Below are 17,952 nucleotides of genomic sequence, written 5' to 3'. Positions count from 1 at the left end.
ACATCAGGCATTCCAGCTTTAATGCCATGCTGTGGAATACTCAAAATCACCATAGTGACGCAGGTGACAGACCCAGAAAAGTTACATCTTTAAGTAGTACATTTGTTAAACGTATGACTACTTTGTACCATTAACAATAGAATAATACTGAACAGAAACATGTAAAGGGAATGAGACTGGGCTGTGACACCTGCTGCGGTTGAAGCTACTTCCCAAAACACCAATAAACTTCTCTCTGACTGTTACATATTGTGGCCAGCCCACCTCGTTGTCTGCAGCCCTCTCATTCCGTCTGCGCCTGGTGCATGCTTGGTTGTTTTGCTGGGCACAGTGTCCGAGCTTGTGTCTCTTTTATGAGGCTGCTGGGGGAATACCACAACGACGCTCAATAACACAGGACCAACTATGTGAGCAATGTCCACTCAGCTCAGGTTACAAACACAACCCCAACTGCATTCTCAAGAAATAAGCTGCTTTAGGGCAAAGAAGCCAATTGAGCTCAAAACAAACAAAAATGTTGACATTTGCTGATGAGTATTGAAATAGGAATGTCAGCTGATTTATATATACTTTTTCATGGAGTTCCTGTGGTTGGTTTCTTGTCATTTTGTTGTTTTTACGGGGTTAAACTGTGGAAATGCTGCTGAAAGCTAAGTTTTTCATATCTGGAAACAAACATTTCCCAGCAGTTAATTTACTCCAATCCAAGGGGGGGATACAGGGAGAGAAATCAAAGAATTGTACTAAAACAATACATTTGTGATTAACAATGGGATTTTGAGATGTATTGGTCACACCTTCCTCCTTTTAGGTTTTAGATGTTTTCTACTCTCTCATTGTATTCTATACTTCTATAATCTAACCCTCTCATCATTCAAAACCAGCAGTGTAGTATCAAAGTTCAATATAATGAAGCCACCATTGTGAATGACTGACTGAGAATTCATACTAGGCATTGTGAGGCTAGTGTCTTGCCTAAGGACACAACAACACTTTCCTCCAGAGTATGAAGAGGCAAATGTTCGGACTGGCCAGACTAACTTGCAGTTCCTGTTTTCATAAATATAACCTTTCTCCCCTAAATGAGCCGGCTGTGCGAGCCTTTGCTGTACTTTTATATTTGATCTATGACGTCTTCCTTCTAGTATTGTTTTGTTTCCAGGAGAATGACTCTGTGTGGCATTTTCAAAAGGACATCAAAAGGGCATTGTTTTTTTCTATTCTAAACATGGTTGCTTATTCCTAAAGATACTTAATGGTGGTGGCTGGTGCTCCTGGAGATGGACACAGACCCTCCAAAAGGATGTTTGACATTTTTAAATAAGAGTAGTGTTGTCCTCAGGTTACTCGACCTGTGCCCGATATCCTTGTAAGTGCTGATACAAACCGCTCCACCTCTCACTTTGAATTAATTCTCCCTCTCCGCCACTGTTTTCCTGCCATTTAGTGATGTCATTGTGTTGTAATGTCGGAAATCAAATATAGCCTGAGTCACTGGGGTCTGGTATAGTACAGGAAGCAATTACCCTTCTACGTAGCTTAGTCATACCTGATCTATAAATGAAATTATGTCAATCAATTGAGACTTTTGTGACTGGATTGATTTCTCATTACGGTAACCATTTTTTGACCACTTTTTAAAATGTGCTGAAATGTCCTACACAGATCTGGTTTGTGGGAATGTTATATTACTTTTACTCTGATTTACATATAATATTGTTATACAGGTTCACACTCCATGCAGTGGACGGTCGAGGGAGTCAATCTGAGGCCAGTTTCGTGTCCGTGCGCACATCCTGTCCAATGGTGGATGACAGGCGAGCTGAAGGTATTTTTAATTTTGTTCTTATTTTTTTACTGCTGATCATCAACTATCAAGTATCACCTGGTGGTTCCATATAAGTTGTAAGTTGATTAGATGCAGTAAAACTTAAAGATCGTTAGGCCTTGCTTAATAGGATTTACTATTATACAGTACAATATTTTTGTTGTGTATTCAGGTGGTCATCAAGGTATTCTTATATTTATGTAAAACAATACATTAATTTGTAAAACAATAAATAAACAAAACCAGGCCAGAATATGTGTAATTTTCCATATACTGAATTCACCAGGAGAGATTTAAACCTTGAATGGAGCAGACTGACTTTCTTTAGAGTACATAAAGAGAGTTTTGTATCATGTGTATTTTGTCTGTATTTCTATCAGAGATTGCCGATAAGGTGTACAACTTGTACAACGGCTACACCAGCGGGAAGGAGCAGCAGATGGCCTACAACACTCTGATGGAGGTCTCCTCTCCGCTTCTGTACCGTGTGCAGCACCACTACAACTCCCACTACGAGAAGTTTGGTGACTTCGTGTGGCGCAGCGAGGATGAGCTGGGGCCCAGGTGAGAGCCGCTACTTTTGCCCTGGGGTTTTTGTTTTTATTATTTCTTCAAGTCTATTTAAGCCTACGCCCCTGCTGCTGAAGCCATGACTGATGCAAGTGCAAATATCAGATCAATCTATCCATTTTCTCCATCTTTTTTATATCTGCCTGTAAAATGTGTATTAACTATTGTAAGACTGAGATTATTAGCACAAAACTGTTATTAGCACAAAACTGTTATTGGCACAAAACTGTTATTGGCACAAAACTGCATACCATGATACTTTTTCCAAAGCCTTACCGAACAATTCATATTCAAACATTTCTTACGACCAAAACATAAATAACACCGTTTTTAAGTGTACTTGACCTTTGTTAGAGGACATTGCAAAAACAGTCTAATGCACTCCATGTTAAGCCTTATGTACAATTTTCTAACCTGCCAAAATTACAAATACATTTACCATTTGTGGTTTTTGAATAATGTTGGCATATAAACATACCCAGTGACAGAGCAAAGAGACTGATGAGTTTCCAGAGCTTAATGTTCTATTCACCAATTTATTTTGATTGCTTTGTTGCTATTTATTGTCAGTGTCTTGTTTGACTGTGGTTTAGGCCCACTAACAACCATCCAGAGGTTTCTTTTGTTACGTAAGTCAAGCTAAGTGCCGGTTTCAGTCAATTTAATCATTTCTGGTGGCACAAGGTCACAGTCTACTCTACACTTTTGGGGGTTCATTACCATGGAGACCCAAAACAGTGTTTCACAGCCAAGCCAAACAGAAAATGTGAACACCTCAGTGCGTCTCTCCTTGTTGCCCATGTTAATAGATCCTGACCTTGTTAATAAGGATTGCTCTTTATGGACAGACTTGAGATAAAAAGGAGCTAAAAGGAAGTATAAAAACACCTAAACCACTTTAAAGTTCTTTGGATGGACATTAACAACACCAGAAATAATGACCAAATGGCACCATGGGTCAGTGATGGCACAGCCCCTGTTTATTTCCTAAAAACAATAGTCTCTCAGTTCTCTCTCTCTCTCTCTCTCTCTCTCTCTCTCTCTCTCTCTCTCTCTCTCTCTCTCTCTCTCTCTCTCTCTCAGTTTCTCTCTCTCTCTCTCTCTCTCTCTCTCTCTCTCTCTCTCTCTCTCTCTCTCTCTCTCTCTCTCTCTCTCTCTCTCTCTCTCTCTCTCTCTCTCTCTCTCTCTCTCTCTCTCTCTCTCTCTCTCTCTCTCTCTCTCTCTCTCTCTCTCTCTCTCAGCCCAAGGTGTAGGCTGTGCAAAGGGGGCCCTGAGACAATCCCGCACATAACTGCAGGGTACAAGATGGTGGCAGGGACAGCATACATGGAGCGTCATAACATACAGAAACATCTGTGCAGAGTACGGGCTGGAGACCCCAAGGACAAAGTGGGAAACACCTCCAAAGGTGGTGGAGAACGACCGAGACAAGGTCCTCTGGGACTTCCAGATACAGACAGACCGAATGGTAATAGTGAACCAACCGGACATAGTGGTGGTTAACAAGGGTCAGAGGGAAGCCGTGGTGGTGGACATTGCAGTGCCATGGGATGGTAACATCCGGAATAAGGAACACGAGAAACTAAAGAAATACCAAGGCCTCAGAGAGGAGCTGGAAAAGGCCTGGAGCCTGAAGGTATCAGTGGTGCCCGTAGTGATCGGAGCACTTGGGGCAGTGACCCCCAAACTGGAGGAATGACTCAAGCAGATCTCAGGAAGGACGTCGGAGATCTGGGTCCAGAAAAGTGCAGTGCAGGAACAGCAAAGATACTGAAGAACCCTCAAGCTCCCAGGCCTCTGGTCTAGGACCCGAGCTTGAAGGGGGAGAAATAGAGACCACCCGCGGAGGGCGAGGAAGAGTTTTTTAACATTACAGTGTAAATTGTTTGTCGAAATCATGACTTTTCAGTTAAATCTATTTTGGTTAGAATAATAAAGTATCATTAAGGATATGGTAAAGGATTTGTAACCTGTATTCTCCTATATATCTCTCTATAGAACTCTATAAGTAGCACTGTTTTATTTGAACGTTTGATTTGATATCGTTGTTTGTCGGCCCCTCATGTGTCCAGCTCATGACTACAACTGAAGCCTTCTCTACCATTGTTGTATGAGTTGTCTGGGTGGTTGTGGATGGAGTTTGCCTGAATAAGCCGTGTTGAAGACAAAGGTCTGTTTTTATCTTGGAACAGACAAATAAAGTGTTATTCTATTCTACATTTATATGCACGCATTTGTGCATAGAACACTAACCATCATTTTAAAGTGAACTCTACCTTTACATGGTTCTTGAGAGAAATTAAAGTCTTATGGATCCAATGCAGATTGTGGCTGTGTCCCAATATTTTGGTCGGTCCACCCCCCATTGCCTGGAACATCAGAATAATATAATAATAGTAGAATAAGTTTCCAAGAGATTAGCTTGCCTCTGATTGGTAAAGGCCAGTGGGAGGAGTGGATTGGCTGGTGTGGGACAAACACACTGAACTGGGGTGGTCGGTGCTCGTGTGTTTGTGCTGTTTGTGTGTGGGCAGCTGTGGGTGCGGTAGGGGAGCAGACGGAGGTGAGGGGGGGGCTTTTGGATGAGCGAACACGGGTTATTTACTGCCTCAAGTTGGCAGGGTTGAGCCTCATTGGGGTAATTTACAAGGCAGCTCTATTGGTGGTGCCTTTTAAAAGGTAACAGAATGGCCAAGTCAAACGTAAGCACACTCAGCAGTCCTGCCAGCTCCAGCAGATCCCTAGAGCCCCCAAACGTCTTCCACAATTCTTACAATTCTTTATACCACACTTATGCCCTACATGGATCGGCGTATCTCCCTCTAAATGCCACTGCTCTGTTACCGTGTTTTTATTGCCATACGTTTGTTTTAGAGTTTCATTAGAGTGTGTCATATGACTTCTCAGAGGTGGAGAAGACAAAGTTCCTGTTCTAAGAATATGAAAAAATCTTTATCTATTTATCCATTTATGTTGTACATCTTTGATAGTTTTTTTTTTGTTTTAATTTGCCACTGTCAGCATATTAAACTGTGTTTGCGTTAAATCTTTTCTGAGATGTCACGCCGTGTGTTCTTTTCCTGTGCTGTTTCAGACCTAAGAATGTAAAGGATATTAGAAAAGTATTTCTCCCGTTTGCTGCAAATGAGAGCAGAGGATGTCTGTAGCCCCTGCCTAACTAAAGACAGATGTTGATGCTCTGCAGACACCGCTTCTCAAAACAAATGGGATTCTGCCCCTTCGCTGCAAGTGTGTTTTTCTCATTTAAGCGCCCAAAGCCCGACAACTGGCTGCTTATAATCTCGTGTTATTCTATGGGCCGCTTTCATGTAGTTATGTATGTGTGCAGAAGCTTCCTCGTGGATTCTGACCTCACATATGGCTTCATTGTGTCATAAACAAGGACCTTTCAGCCTCAAGACAACATTTTTGTAGTTGTGCTTACTTCAGACCGCCTCCGGTGTTTTACACAATCATTACATGCATTCCACATGTGCTGCTTTTGACAACACACTGACAGCAGAGCAAAGTCTATACATCCGAGCCCACCTGACACATTCATGAAGTCACCCATTATAATGAGAACAAGAAGGGGGGAAATGGATTAGTCAAACAGTTACTAGCTTGTATTCATTGTGGCTCTGATTTGCAATACAATACTCTAGTACAAATGGACTAAACTGTATTTCAAAAAAATTGCATTACAGAATATTGAAGAATATATCTGTGAATGTAATAAATATTTCAGTGAGATTGGTGTAGCAGATGTTAAATGTCCACAACACTTCACTTACATTTAACAACAGTTTTTTTAGATGTATTGCTGCCATCAAAATGAGATGGTATAAAATCAGTCTCCAGTTTTCCACGTTACATAATGTTTATGCTCTGTTAATTATTTGAATGTCTCTTTACTCTTTTGGTTTGTTGCTTAGTACCATTTACAGCTGCAAACAGTAGCGTGCAATCAGGTGGGTGTGGAGCCACATTTGAACTAGTGTTTATGCTAATTAGGTGGTCCACTTTTAGAGTGGAGTTTGCTGGCCCATTTGGTACGGTACCAAAGGCGTTTTCTCATTCACCCGAAACACGTCTTATCACAGAGTTCAGCCGAGGGCGTAGAGAGGTGTCTGAGCGGCTGTAGTGAGCCACGTCCGGTCCACCCTCCACATAAAATACCTCTCACTTTCTGCCTCATTTGCACCATTTTGATTTGTAGTCATAGCACAAGGTTAAGTAATTACTGATCAATTAGTGTGTGTGTGTGTGTGTGTGTGTGTGATATTAATATGTGTATAATGTATTCGATTGTCTGACATCACCTCTGCCTGTGACATGTTTAAAGGTGCTGTTGAATATGGCATTTAAGGTAATGAAAAACAGACCTCTGTTTGTGCAGTTATTTTTACTTGGTGGTCATAAATATAAAATGTTCTTTGATGTCTTACCACCTGACTAAAACCCAGATTTACTTTATCTGTAACAGATAAAAAGTTATGCGCAGAGGAAAAACTTTAAGGATAAGTCAATCTACAGCTGTCGACTGAAACAAAGTAAATGAGAATTGCTTGTTACAATTCCCATTTCAAAGTTGAAAGTGATATCTTAAAAAATATGATTACTGTTCTTAAAGACTTTATGCATATGTCATGCACAGAGAAAATGAAAAACTGAAAAAAGTACTTATTTTGATTGTTCTTTAATTTGTTTTTGTATTCTTCCTAGACCCTCTAACACTTTAATTAGGCAGAGTGCAGGCTGATGTCACCTAGGGCCAATGGTAGCTCTGGGTTTGGACAGTGTCCATGCTCATTCAGAAGGAGCAGATTTGACAGATACACTGGGGTCAGGGCAGGGCAGTGAGAACAAGTGGGACCACTGGGATTGCCTGGTCTCTTTGAACAGACAGACAGCTGTATTCAGCTTGCCTCAGCCCTCAGCACACAGAGGTGCAGTAATTCATAAATAACACATGCATGTGCTGTTCTTTCACCTTCATTAAAAGGTAGACTCTCTGTTAGAGGAAGGGTAAATATACACTGATCAAGTCCTGGATTCAGAAAACCCAGACTTGAACAAAGCCACTTGACTCAAGTCTGGCTTAAACATTGAGGACTGTATTGTGCTGTATTCTCTCAACTCTTCTAATTGTCCTTTGACATTGTCCACAGGAAAGCCAACCTGATCCTGAGGCGAGTGGACCACATCAGCCACTACTGCCGGTCACTCCTGTGCAGCTCTCACATTCAGAGTCGCACTGACACTGTGGCCAACGTGTTCTGTCGTGCTGAGGACAGAGGACAAGCCGGCACCACGCGGCACAGCTCTCTGCATGACAACCGTCTGTCCTGCATGGAAAAGCTCATCTCTGTGCAGAGGAACACATACAGCAGCACCAAACTGCGGTGAAAAGAACCTGCCTGTGATGCCTCTCCAGTCACTGGTGCATTCAAAGACCAGGAGGAGAGCCTAAACACCTCAGTCATTGGGCATTGTTCAAAGCCACAGAACTGATTTCAGGCTGGCTCATTTCCTGAGTGCAGAATGCCAGTGAGAGCACATATCAATAAGAGACTGCAATGTAAATGATCATACAGTCTACAGAGGACTGGCTTCTATACTTTGAATGTATATTGTAGTTATTTTGGTGCTTTTAAGCTTAATAGGGAAACATTAAAAAAGGAAATGTTTAGCATAACTTATTTGCCTTCATTTTATTTAAGTATTAAATATAGGGAGTCCGAAGCCATTTGAAAGTCACGTTGAAGTCTTCATATTCATTTTTTTATTCTCTACACTCATTAAAGGTGTCAATAGCATCAGGTTGGGTCAAAGCGGCCTGTTATGTTTATGCAAACAGGACCATTTCATTAAATATCGTGCTGCATTCATACATCCGATTATGGAGCGGATGCCACTGGTTCAGTATGTGGACTTCTACTTCACAAAGGCGCTTAACTCGACTAACTTACAATGCAGATTCCAACTGTCTCGGACATTGGACAATATTGATTTATTTATGTTTTTATACAATTAAAAGGAATGGTGTGACTAGTTTGAAGCCTGGTTTGGAATTGAAACAATATTAAATGTGCAATTTGATTATTTAAATCAGATTGCACAAGTTTGGATAAAAGTATAAGCAAATATGAATGGTTGTAGATCCTCTAAAGTTTCACACAACGACAATGCTTTGAAATCTGATATTTGGTCTCCTCATCTTAGTCTTTTAAACACTCAATGTTCTCTGTCTTTCAAGCCATTAATATTGTTTCAAAGAAGAATTAATAATGCCTTTAAATATTTCCATAAATCATTTGGACTGTAAAGAAAATATCTGTTGTATGTGTATTTATGACGAATGTGAAATATTAAAAGTGTATATAAAAGCAGTTTTCTTTCTTCAACATAAAAAACATTGTTTGCCTTTTTATTGAACCAGATGTTCACATTTATTCATTGTTTTTATGAGAGACATAAATCCTCCTATTAAAATTACCCAGATAAAATAATTTCCTCTTTTCTTGCTTAACACTTTCTGAAAATATTTTCAGAAGCTAGTGGCCCACTTTCTGGTTTGGTTTCTCTCTTTAGATCATAAAGTGGGATGCTGGATTTTTGAAGTAGAAGCTTGTGTATTACCTGTGTTACTTGCAGGTCAGTGTGTGCACAGTCTGGAGAACAGGAAACCCGTCCGACCACTGCTCCAGGCTCACTAGTTTTTATGACATGAAATGTATTTCAACACCATATAAACATTCAGATGAGTCGACCATACGATGTAACCTCTGCTGTCCCCAGCACTTTGGCATTTTCAACTAAGTCCTGATTTGCCATGTCAATAAAGCAAAGCAGAATTTAATGGTTAAAGCTTAAACACGTACAATATTCTTGTGTTTATAAATGTCTATGAAGTCTGGGGGTCTCAGGAAAAAGCCCAAGGTTGACACCACTATTAAGTCTCATATTTTAGGTGTGTTTATGTGACATCACAGCATTTAGGATTGCCAACAGTTTAACCATCTAAATGCAAATGTTTGTCCTCGTTTATAATTTATATCTCTAATTACTGGGCCTATCCACCTGAAACAAAAACTGACAGTAACTTCAATGTTTTCTCTGTCAACACAAATAAATTAAGGAGGCATTCTTTTTTCAAATGACTTTCATAAAATGGGGCCATTGTTGACATGGTTGTTGTCAGCTGAAGCTAAGACATAAAGATTAATATGACAGGTGTTTGACAGGTGTGTGACAAATAATGATAATGCTAAATCTCCCATAGTTATATAGGTCCCTGCACTATGTATGAAATTATGACATCATCAAAACTATATATTTTATATACTAGTTTGGAACTTGATGATGATGTGGAAATGAATAAAGAACTTTATTAGGTAATGAATGACGTTCAAATCAGAGAGCAAATCATTAGAACGGATTGACGTCTGACTGAGTTGAATGTTTTGAATTTCATTGATAAAAAGTCTGATGTGATTTCAAGCGCTTTTGATCAACATGACGCAGACCAGCTTCATTCAGTACAAACCACCAAATTGAACGTGCACAATGTCAAAATGTTTGGACCAGGATCTTTTCACATGAAAATAAACTGTTTTGAATAAGACTCAGATGCAAATAATTTGAAACATTTCTTGAGTTTTAGAACATGCCAACACTACTTGTTCCTCCTAAATTAGGGTTAAGAATATTTTCATAACAGTGTAAGGAAGGGAAATCAGTCCCTAAGCTCACAGACACCTATCCCATATGAATTACACTAATTTCTATCATTAAGTGAAGGTGGGTAAGCCTCTGCATGTGAGCTGCTGGGAAGTATTTTCTTTTTCCGTCTCCCTCAACAAACTATTCCTTTAAGCTCAGATCCAGTTTCTTTCCAGTCATGCAACATTAACTGCACTTTAAAATCAGTAGCTTGATGTTCATTCTCACAAATTAGGCCATTAACGTCATTGGTGTGCCAGGAACAGAGCCCGCCTTTTCATGCCAAGGTATCAGGGATGGCTTTAAGAATAAGTTCATCTTTTATGAGTTCCTCAGCACTTTGGGGGTTTTCGAAAAGCACTCATTAGAGGCAAGAGTTCAAAATTAGGCATGTCCAAAGTACAGTCAATTAAGGAACAGGCTGAGGATTTCAGTCCAACATTAAAAGTGCGGTTAACGTTGTCTCTTTCCAGTTTAGGAATTTCATTGGCCTTGATTGGATAATGATTAATCTAGTTTGTCCCATCTTGCTCATTAAAAGAATAGAGAATACCACAGTGACTATCAACCCGAAGCAGGCCTGTGACAGCTGAGAGTTAGTTGCATGTTAAATACCAAAATACACAAATACGTAATCACTGTGGATATTTCAGAGTCACGAATGTCAAAGCCAAAAGTAACTAAGTAAGACCGGGAACGCAAAAAAGTATTGCAGAATATAAAAATTAAAAACAGACACATTGGACACTTTTGACCAGTGTTTTATTTCTACACAATAAATGACAGCAAAATGAACAATGAGACATCTCTCTTATGACTTCCTTAAGAAAATATAGAACACATCGAACATCTTTTATGCCATGTACCAGAGCACCAAAATATATATACTTGCAAAGTATGACCGGAACACATGGTTGAATATGTGCCTGAAAAAGTGCATTCTGTTGAAGAAATAAACATGAAGATCACCAGGGTTATAGTGGAATACTTTCATCTACAAAAGGAAACTTTTAATTTGCTATTGACAATTTATGCTAGAAGAATAAAAAGTGATCTGATTTTTCTTCACAACAAATAAATAATCTATTTGTCAGTGGGTGAATGAATGGTTTTGACATGACGACAGTGTGTGTACTAAGCAATTCTGAGGAAAGAAGTGCTGACAAGTGGTGTGACGTAGCATCACAGGTATATTTTATATATACTATATACTATATTTTTTCCAGCTTGAAGGTGATACTTTGACACTATGCACAAGAAGATAGTCATGGTTCATCTCTTTGAATAATAGTTGTGATAAAAATCAATACAAGAGCTACTCCCATAATAGTTAGTACATGGTTTGCAAATACAATCATTTTATCATATTATTTACATCTTAAAATATATTTGTTGAGCAACCGGGTATGAAGCGTTGCATTATTACGACTAGATGTCCACATAATATGTAAATACACTTTTCTGCATTTCCCATTTAATAAAAAAGGGCTATTTTTTTTTCCGTTTTTTTTAAACAGACATGGACCATTCTGTTAGCAGAGGCCTGTGAGAGGTACTTTATGTGTTCAATACACATACACAAGATGGCACATTAGTATTTTCTCCACAAAACGATAGCACTTCAAACACTCTCAAGATAGATGCCACTAAAGCTTGCCTTTTTTGGGTGAGTGGAAAGACTTTACAAGCCAGGCACAAATAAGTATACACTTTGTGCTAGCTGCATGTTCGGAAAAAATGGAGAGGCTAGTGTCAGTACTGGTGGTGCAAGGGGGTGCAACCCAGGTGAAGCAGATGATGAGAGGTATAGGCCTGGGTGTTGGTGGGATGTCCCACAGAGAGGCAGAAAAGGGAGGTGCCACCCCAGGAGAGAAATTCTGACTCATTTGGATCGGCAATGTGCCAGTGGCCACCACCAGGTCCCAGGGCAGCCTGTGTGAGTACACAGTTTAACACCTGGACAAATAGACATCCTGGCCAGGAAAAGCAGTCTAGCCATGACCCCTATTCGTACCTCATTTCTCCTCTCGGGCCTCCACTCTCCCAGGACACCTCCACTCTGCCTTTGCCAGCACCTCGCCATTCATTTGAGCCCTCTCTTTTGCACCTTAAAGGTGAACAATAACAGAAATGATTCAACTTTGCCTTCACAACTTGAACTGCGAATGCATGGTGTGAATTTGAAAAGAACAAAAAAACAAAACATTGTAATAAAGACAAACATTACATTCTGGTTTAGGAACAAAAAGATACAAAGCATTCAATAACACAGATAATTTTTCACTGGATACGAGTGTCCCTCTACTCTGAAGGTCATTTTCAAATTTCCACCCTTTGTTGTTCACTTAACCATTGCACGGACCAAATGACTTAAACTCGACCAATAATTGTTTAGTTTATATCAACAAAGTAAAATAACTTACATGAGCATTTAAATATAACTTAAAAAGTATAACACTCTCAATAAATAATTATAGTATTTACACCATTGTTATGAGAAGCAAAAATATAGAAGCAGCGAACATTACAGGCATGAGGTACAGCAAGGAGTCCTGTGATGCTTACAGTAGAGAGGTGACATCCTCATCCAACAAACGCTTCTTCAACTTCCTTCCAGTAAAGTTATAAGTTATGGCAAATGGGTGATTTCTCTAAAAACGTCACGGTCAATTTCACTTGGGGTTTGGTATGTTCAAACAAAGAAAGGTCCGTTGTGAATTTGAATGACAAAAGAATATGTATAAGGCTGAAATGGCTTCCCAGTGAAGTGAAAGCTTGAGCAGATGAGGAACCACAGTACTGCATGTCATTGTTTAGTGAAGTCAGTCCCACCCTACTGGTAACAGGTCCATATAAAGCAGCTATATCTGGAGTAATAATTACATGGCGTAATACATCAACTGTTTTTTTTTTTCCTTTTACCATGAATATAGGATATTTTATACAAAGAATTCAAACAATCGCAGATGAAGATGTAGTCCTAAAAGAGCATCTCATAAAAACTGGGAGTTTCTTCATTTAAGCATTTCATTCCAAGTTCACCCATTTTGATTTCTCCCCACCCCCCAAATATACACCTTCAATCTCTGGCGATCTCAGACAAAACAAAGGACAAACAATAGCAATCTGTATCACAACAAATGTACATTAAAGATTTAGGGCTATGGTATGGACGAAGACGGGGTCAACCTCCCATTAATGCTGATGATTTCATCTATACGACACATATAAAGCACTACTCAAGGCTACAAGAAGAACAGGAAGAATCACCAAATATACTTGGCTTTGATGACGGTTATGACAATAGCAGCTTCTAAACCTTCTGACATTTATATAGTTCTCTTCTTCTTAAATGGCGACAAAAAGTGCAGTAACTGAGGTCAATAATACAAACACTGATTAAATATTCAATAAAAAAAATAAGCACAAATCAAAATAATACATGCCTTCCATTCACAAAAGATTTATATATATTATACTATTTTGGATTTGTGGTGTGGTGTGGTGTTTCTCAAATTGACTCATTCTGATCTTGAAATGTTGGCAGCTTTTCGACAAAATGACTTAAAGAGCCTAACAAGTGCCATCAGCCACGGTTATGGTTATGTGTAGAGGAAATAGCAGCAAAATATGGTTCAATACACCTTGAACCCTTCCACACACCATTTTGTGGACAAACACAGATCGTACAGATAAGGAAAATTTGATAGTCGTTGTTGGCTCTTTTACCGAATGAAATAACATGTTGAGGCAAAGCATAAATCAATCAAAATAAAACAGTAAACCAACATTTTGCAACAGGAAATTGGACTCATACTACGACATTTGTGGAAGTTATAGGCCAATTATAGAAATCAAACTACAAAAATATCATTGTAGTTTGCAAGCTCAAAATGTAATCTCATTTTGAACCAACAAATCATTATTATGCAACTACTGCCACACTGATAAGAAGGTACATCCAAATGTCCAAAATGCTGTATCATCAGTGCAAGTGACCATGCTTCGACTGAATCTTGCTAGCACTGACTACATTCTACACAAAGCTAAGATGAAGAGGATCATTTTTATGGCTCAAGATTTGAATTATTCGTACAGCCATGCATGGAAGTGACCAACTGTTACATATATTAGAGCATGTGTTTTGGATTTGAAGAAAAAAGCATGATGTGACACTTTCTGTTCAGTCATGCCAACAACATGTTCAGAAAAAGGCACCCTTAACTTTGGACTGAATGTTGTTTCCTCGCCAACACAGATTTGAACATATACTGTACAGATTCTGGGTTGCTACGCTTCATATATTAACATGCACATTGTGATGGACTGAGGCGCTACGCTGATTGTAACATGTGCAGAAGAGAAGCAGCAAGCACAATTACAGAAGCCATGCTAATGTTATTTTCATTATGCTTCCATAATTTAGATGCAAGTAGAAAATGATCTGGAGAATGAATATTTGTATAATCAGTGTTGCGGTTGTGCTAATTTTGGCCTATAATACTATAAATTATATGACTTTTCATTATTCCCCAAGAGTTCACTTTAGACTCCTGCCCCACAACGCACACATTGCATCCTGACCTTGACGTGTATGTAGCAGGAAAGGTCATCTTAGATAATGCATGTTCCATAAAGAACCTCAACCTTCCATAGAAACATATCTATTAATCATTCAAAAAAGGTCTTCATTTTCACAAACTATAAAGATGATTTGCACTCACATAGTTTTAAATACCTTTGGTTCAATCTAAAATTGCAAAGAAAAATCCTTCAGCGAGATGCAAATCTGTCACAAAACAGCTGCATGCTACCTAGGTTTGGTTATGACATATTTTAACATTTTCAGTTTAGTTCTCTTTAAAAAAGGTTTTCCACGCTTTTTTCTTAGAAAATACATATACATATATATATATATATATATATATATATACATATATATTTGTATATACGTATATACATACATATGTATTTAAGCTTGTGGTCATGTCTAGGGTCCGGTGTAATGAGACATTTCAGTTGGTCTAAGTTGCAGAATGGATGAAGAGGTATGCCTGTTAAGCAGCATGTGCAGGAAACTGGAGGTCAAGGAAAGGATGAAGTCTGAGGTCTCCTCATGCTCTGTCAGTGTGGTGCCAGTGAACCGGGTCCATGCTGCTCCTCAGCCCAGTGAGTGCATGTGCCTCTCCTTTCTGTTCTCCAGAGCGTTGGGATCCCGGCAGGAACACTCATTTCGAAGGTCACACGACACAGGGAAAGGAAAAACCTGAAGGACAGAGGAGATACTACTGTTAATGCACAGAATGCCAGTGTATATGTTTCTAATTCAACAAGGTTCCTCCAGTGCTTATTGAATGAGCGTTCTGAACATACATTCCCCCAAACCTGCTCAGTTGATTCTGACCTATGTCTAGGTTAGATCAAGTGTAGGCTCAGACAATAAGGAAAGTCAGACATGACCCCTGGCATTGACATGACCCCTGGCATTGACATGACCCCGGCATTGACATGACCCCTGGCATTGACGTCAGCCCAACACAGTGACTGTGTACATGCTGCCTGTCCGTCAGCCTCCAGCAACAGACAGTCATGGAGGCATGGAAGCAGGCCAGACATACGACAATAGTATGATTATTAGTTACATAATATGAATTAATTCAATATTTCTATTACACACTAAATTGTGTAAATAAGATACAGTTGCAAAAGAGAAAGCACGCTCCATGCCAGGACTTCATACTTTTAGCAGAAGCCGGCCGGCTGACTGGAAAGTGGTATTCAGCAGTGTGTCAATCCCCAATGCATATAGAGTAGCTCTTATATAATAGCTCTGACTACTACAGTAAGGCCTTTAAACAAATTGCATGGTGAGTAATACTCTAGCGCAGGTAATTACCGAATACATTACCAGAGACTGACTGAGAAATGAGAATCTTCCATTTACTAAAAAAAATATGCATGTCCATTGTGTTATACATCACCATCATCCACTCTAAACTAATGCAGAATAGTCTGCAGGAAAACAATCACTTACTGCAAATGTTTCACATTGTTGTTTCACTGATTATTCTAAAATACTTTATTATATAGTATTCTACCCAAATACATAACATGTTTGGTGAGTTACACACAGAAGTCTTTGCTTTCCAATGTAAAAGGTCTATAACTGTTTAAAATGCAAAGCTCTACATAAATCAAATGCATATTTATAATTGTTTTAATTGGCTCGAGCCTTCCATGGAATGGAATGCGACGAGACATTGTTCTTGCCATGGTTTCTTATTATTATTGTTCTGCATGGTAAAATTTTGCCACAACTCGGGCAAGCAGCAAGCACAATTACAGAAGCCATGCTAATGTTATTTTCATTATGCTTCCATAATTTAGATGCAAGTAGAAAATGATCTGGAGAATGAAAATTTGTTTAATCAGTGTTGCGGTTGTGCTAATTTTGGCCTATAATACTATAAATTATATGACTTTTCATTATTCCCCAAGAGTTCACTTTAGACTCCTGCCCCACAACGCACACATTGCATCCTGACCTTGACGTGTATGTAGCAGGAAAGGTCATCTTAGATAATGCATGTTCCATAAAGAACCTCAACCTTCCATAGAAACATATCTATTAATCATTCAAAAAAGGTCTTCATTTTCACAAACTATAAAGATGATTTGCACTCACACATGGGGACATAGGTCACACATGGGGACATAGGTCACACATGGGGACATAGGTCACACATGGGGACATAGGTCACACATGGGGGCATAGGTCACACATGGGGACATAGGTCACACATGGGGACATAGGTCACACATGGGGGCATAGGTCACACATGGGGGCATAGGTCACACATGGGGACATAGGTCACACATGGGGGCATAGGTCACACATGGGGGCATAGGTCACACATGGGGGCATAGGTCACACATGGGGGCATAGGTCACACATGGGGGCATAGGTCACACATGGGGGCATAGGTCACACATGGGGGCATAGGTCACACATGGGGACATAGGTCACACATGGGGACATAGGTCACACATGGGGGCATAGGTCACACATGGGGACATAGGTCACACATGGGGGCATAGGTCACACATGGGGACATAGGTCACACATGGGGGCATAGGTCACACATGGGGGCATAGGTCACACATGGGGGCATAGGTCACACATGGGGACATAGGTCACACATGGGGACATAGGTCACACATGGGGGCATAGGTCACACATGGGGACATAGGTCACACATGGGGACATAGGTCACATGGGACATAGACGCGATCGGCTCGGCCCAAACTTGAATAAAATGGAGGTTGTGAGAACGCCCGTCACAACAGCGGCGACTAGTTCAGAAAAGAAAAAAACATGAAACTCTTAATCTTTGGCCTAGGCTTGGGACAGTGATAGAGCTACCTTTGACCTCTGACCTTTGAGGAGTAAAACGCACCTGGCAGCGTCGCTCTATGATAAACAGGAAGTCAGCCATGTCGAATTCAAAATCGTACTTGTCCTAGGTTTTTCGTCCGATCGAGCTCAAAACAACACCTTTTGCATCTAAAGATATTGAAATTTAATAAATATTGAAAAGAATGTTGATATTCCTTACGGTCTCCACGTAACACGCCCCCAAAAAAGGCTTAATTTTCAGTGTTTTCAAGGACAAGTCACGCCTATTGGAAATGATCTACGGAGCTCATATTTCATTTTTATGGTCTGATTGGAAATTAATACCCATGTAACAAATTGACTCTATAGCGCCCCCTACCCATTGTGTGAAAAACTCAACATTGTCTGATTTGTTTGAAACTCATGGGTTATA

General features: G+C 39.7%; 2 protein-coding genes across 4 annotated transcripts in view; one reads left to right on the top strand and one right to left on the bottom strand.

Moving 5' to 3' along the window:
* The window catches only part of LOC140366915 (astrotactin-2-like), a 259,612-nt gene extending 250,825 nt beyond the window's left edge, over positions 1–8,787 (top strand). For both annotated transcript variants that reach the window (XM_072453128.1, XM_072453126.1), the window contains exons 21-23: positions 1,728–1,828; positions 2,209–2,392; positions 7,570–8,787. In XM_072453128.1, the coding sequence (XP_072309229.1) occupies positions 1,728–1,828; positions 2,209–2,392; positions 7,570–7,807 (523 nt within the window). In that variant the 3' untranslated portion in view covers positions 7,808–8,787. The remainder of the gene's footprint in view (positions 1–1,727; positions 1,829–2,208; positions 2,393–7,569) is intronic.
* Positions 8,788–15,094: 6,307 nt separating this feature from the next.
* Positions 15,095–17,952, bottom strand: part of pappaa (pregnancy-associated plasma protein A, pappalysin 1a) — a 52,374-nt gene continuing 49,516 nt past the window's right edge. For both annotated transcript variants that reach the window (XM_072453124.1, XM_072453125.1), the window contains exon 22: positions 15,095–15,389. In XM_072453124.1, the coding sequence (XP_072309225.1) occupies positions 15,285–15,389 (105 nt within the window). In that variant the 3' untranslated portion in view covers positions 15,095–15,284. The remainder of the gene's footprint in view (positions 15,390–17,952) is intronic.

Source organism: Eucyclogobius newberryi, unplaced genomic scaffold (assembly GCF_026437365.1).
Source record: "Eucyclogobius newberryi isolate DKJ021-1_F unplaced genomic scaffold, fEucNew1.0.hap1 SCAF_2, whole genome shotgun sequence".
NCBI lineage: Eukaryota > Metazoa > Chordata > Actinopteri > Gobiiformes > Gobiidae > Eucyclogobius > Eucyclogobius newberryi.
This window is presented reverse-complemented; position numbering and strand designations above follow the sequence as displayed.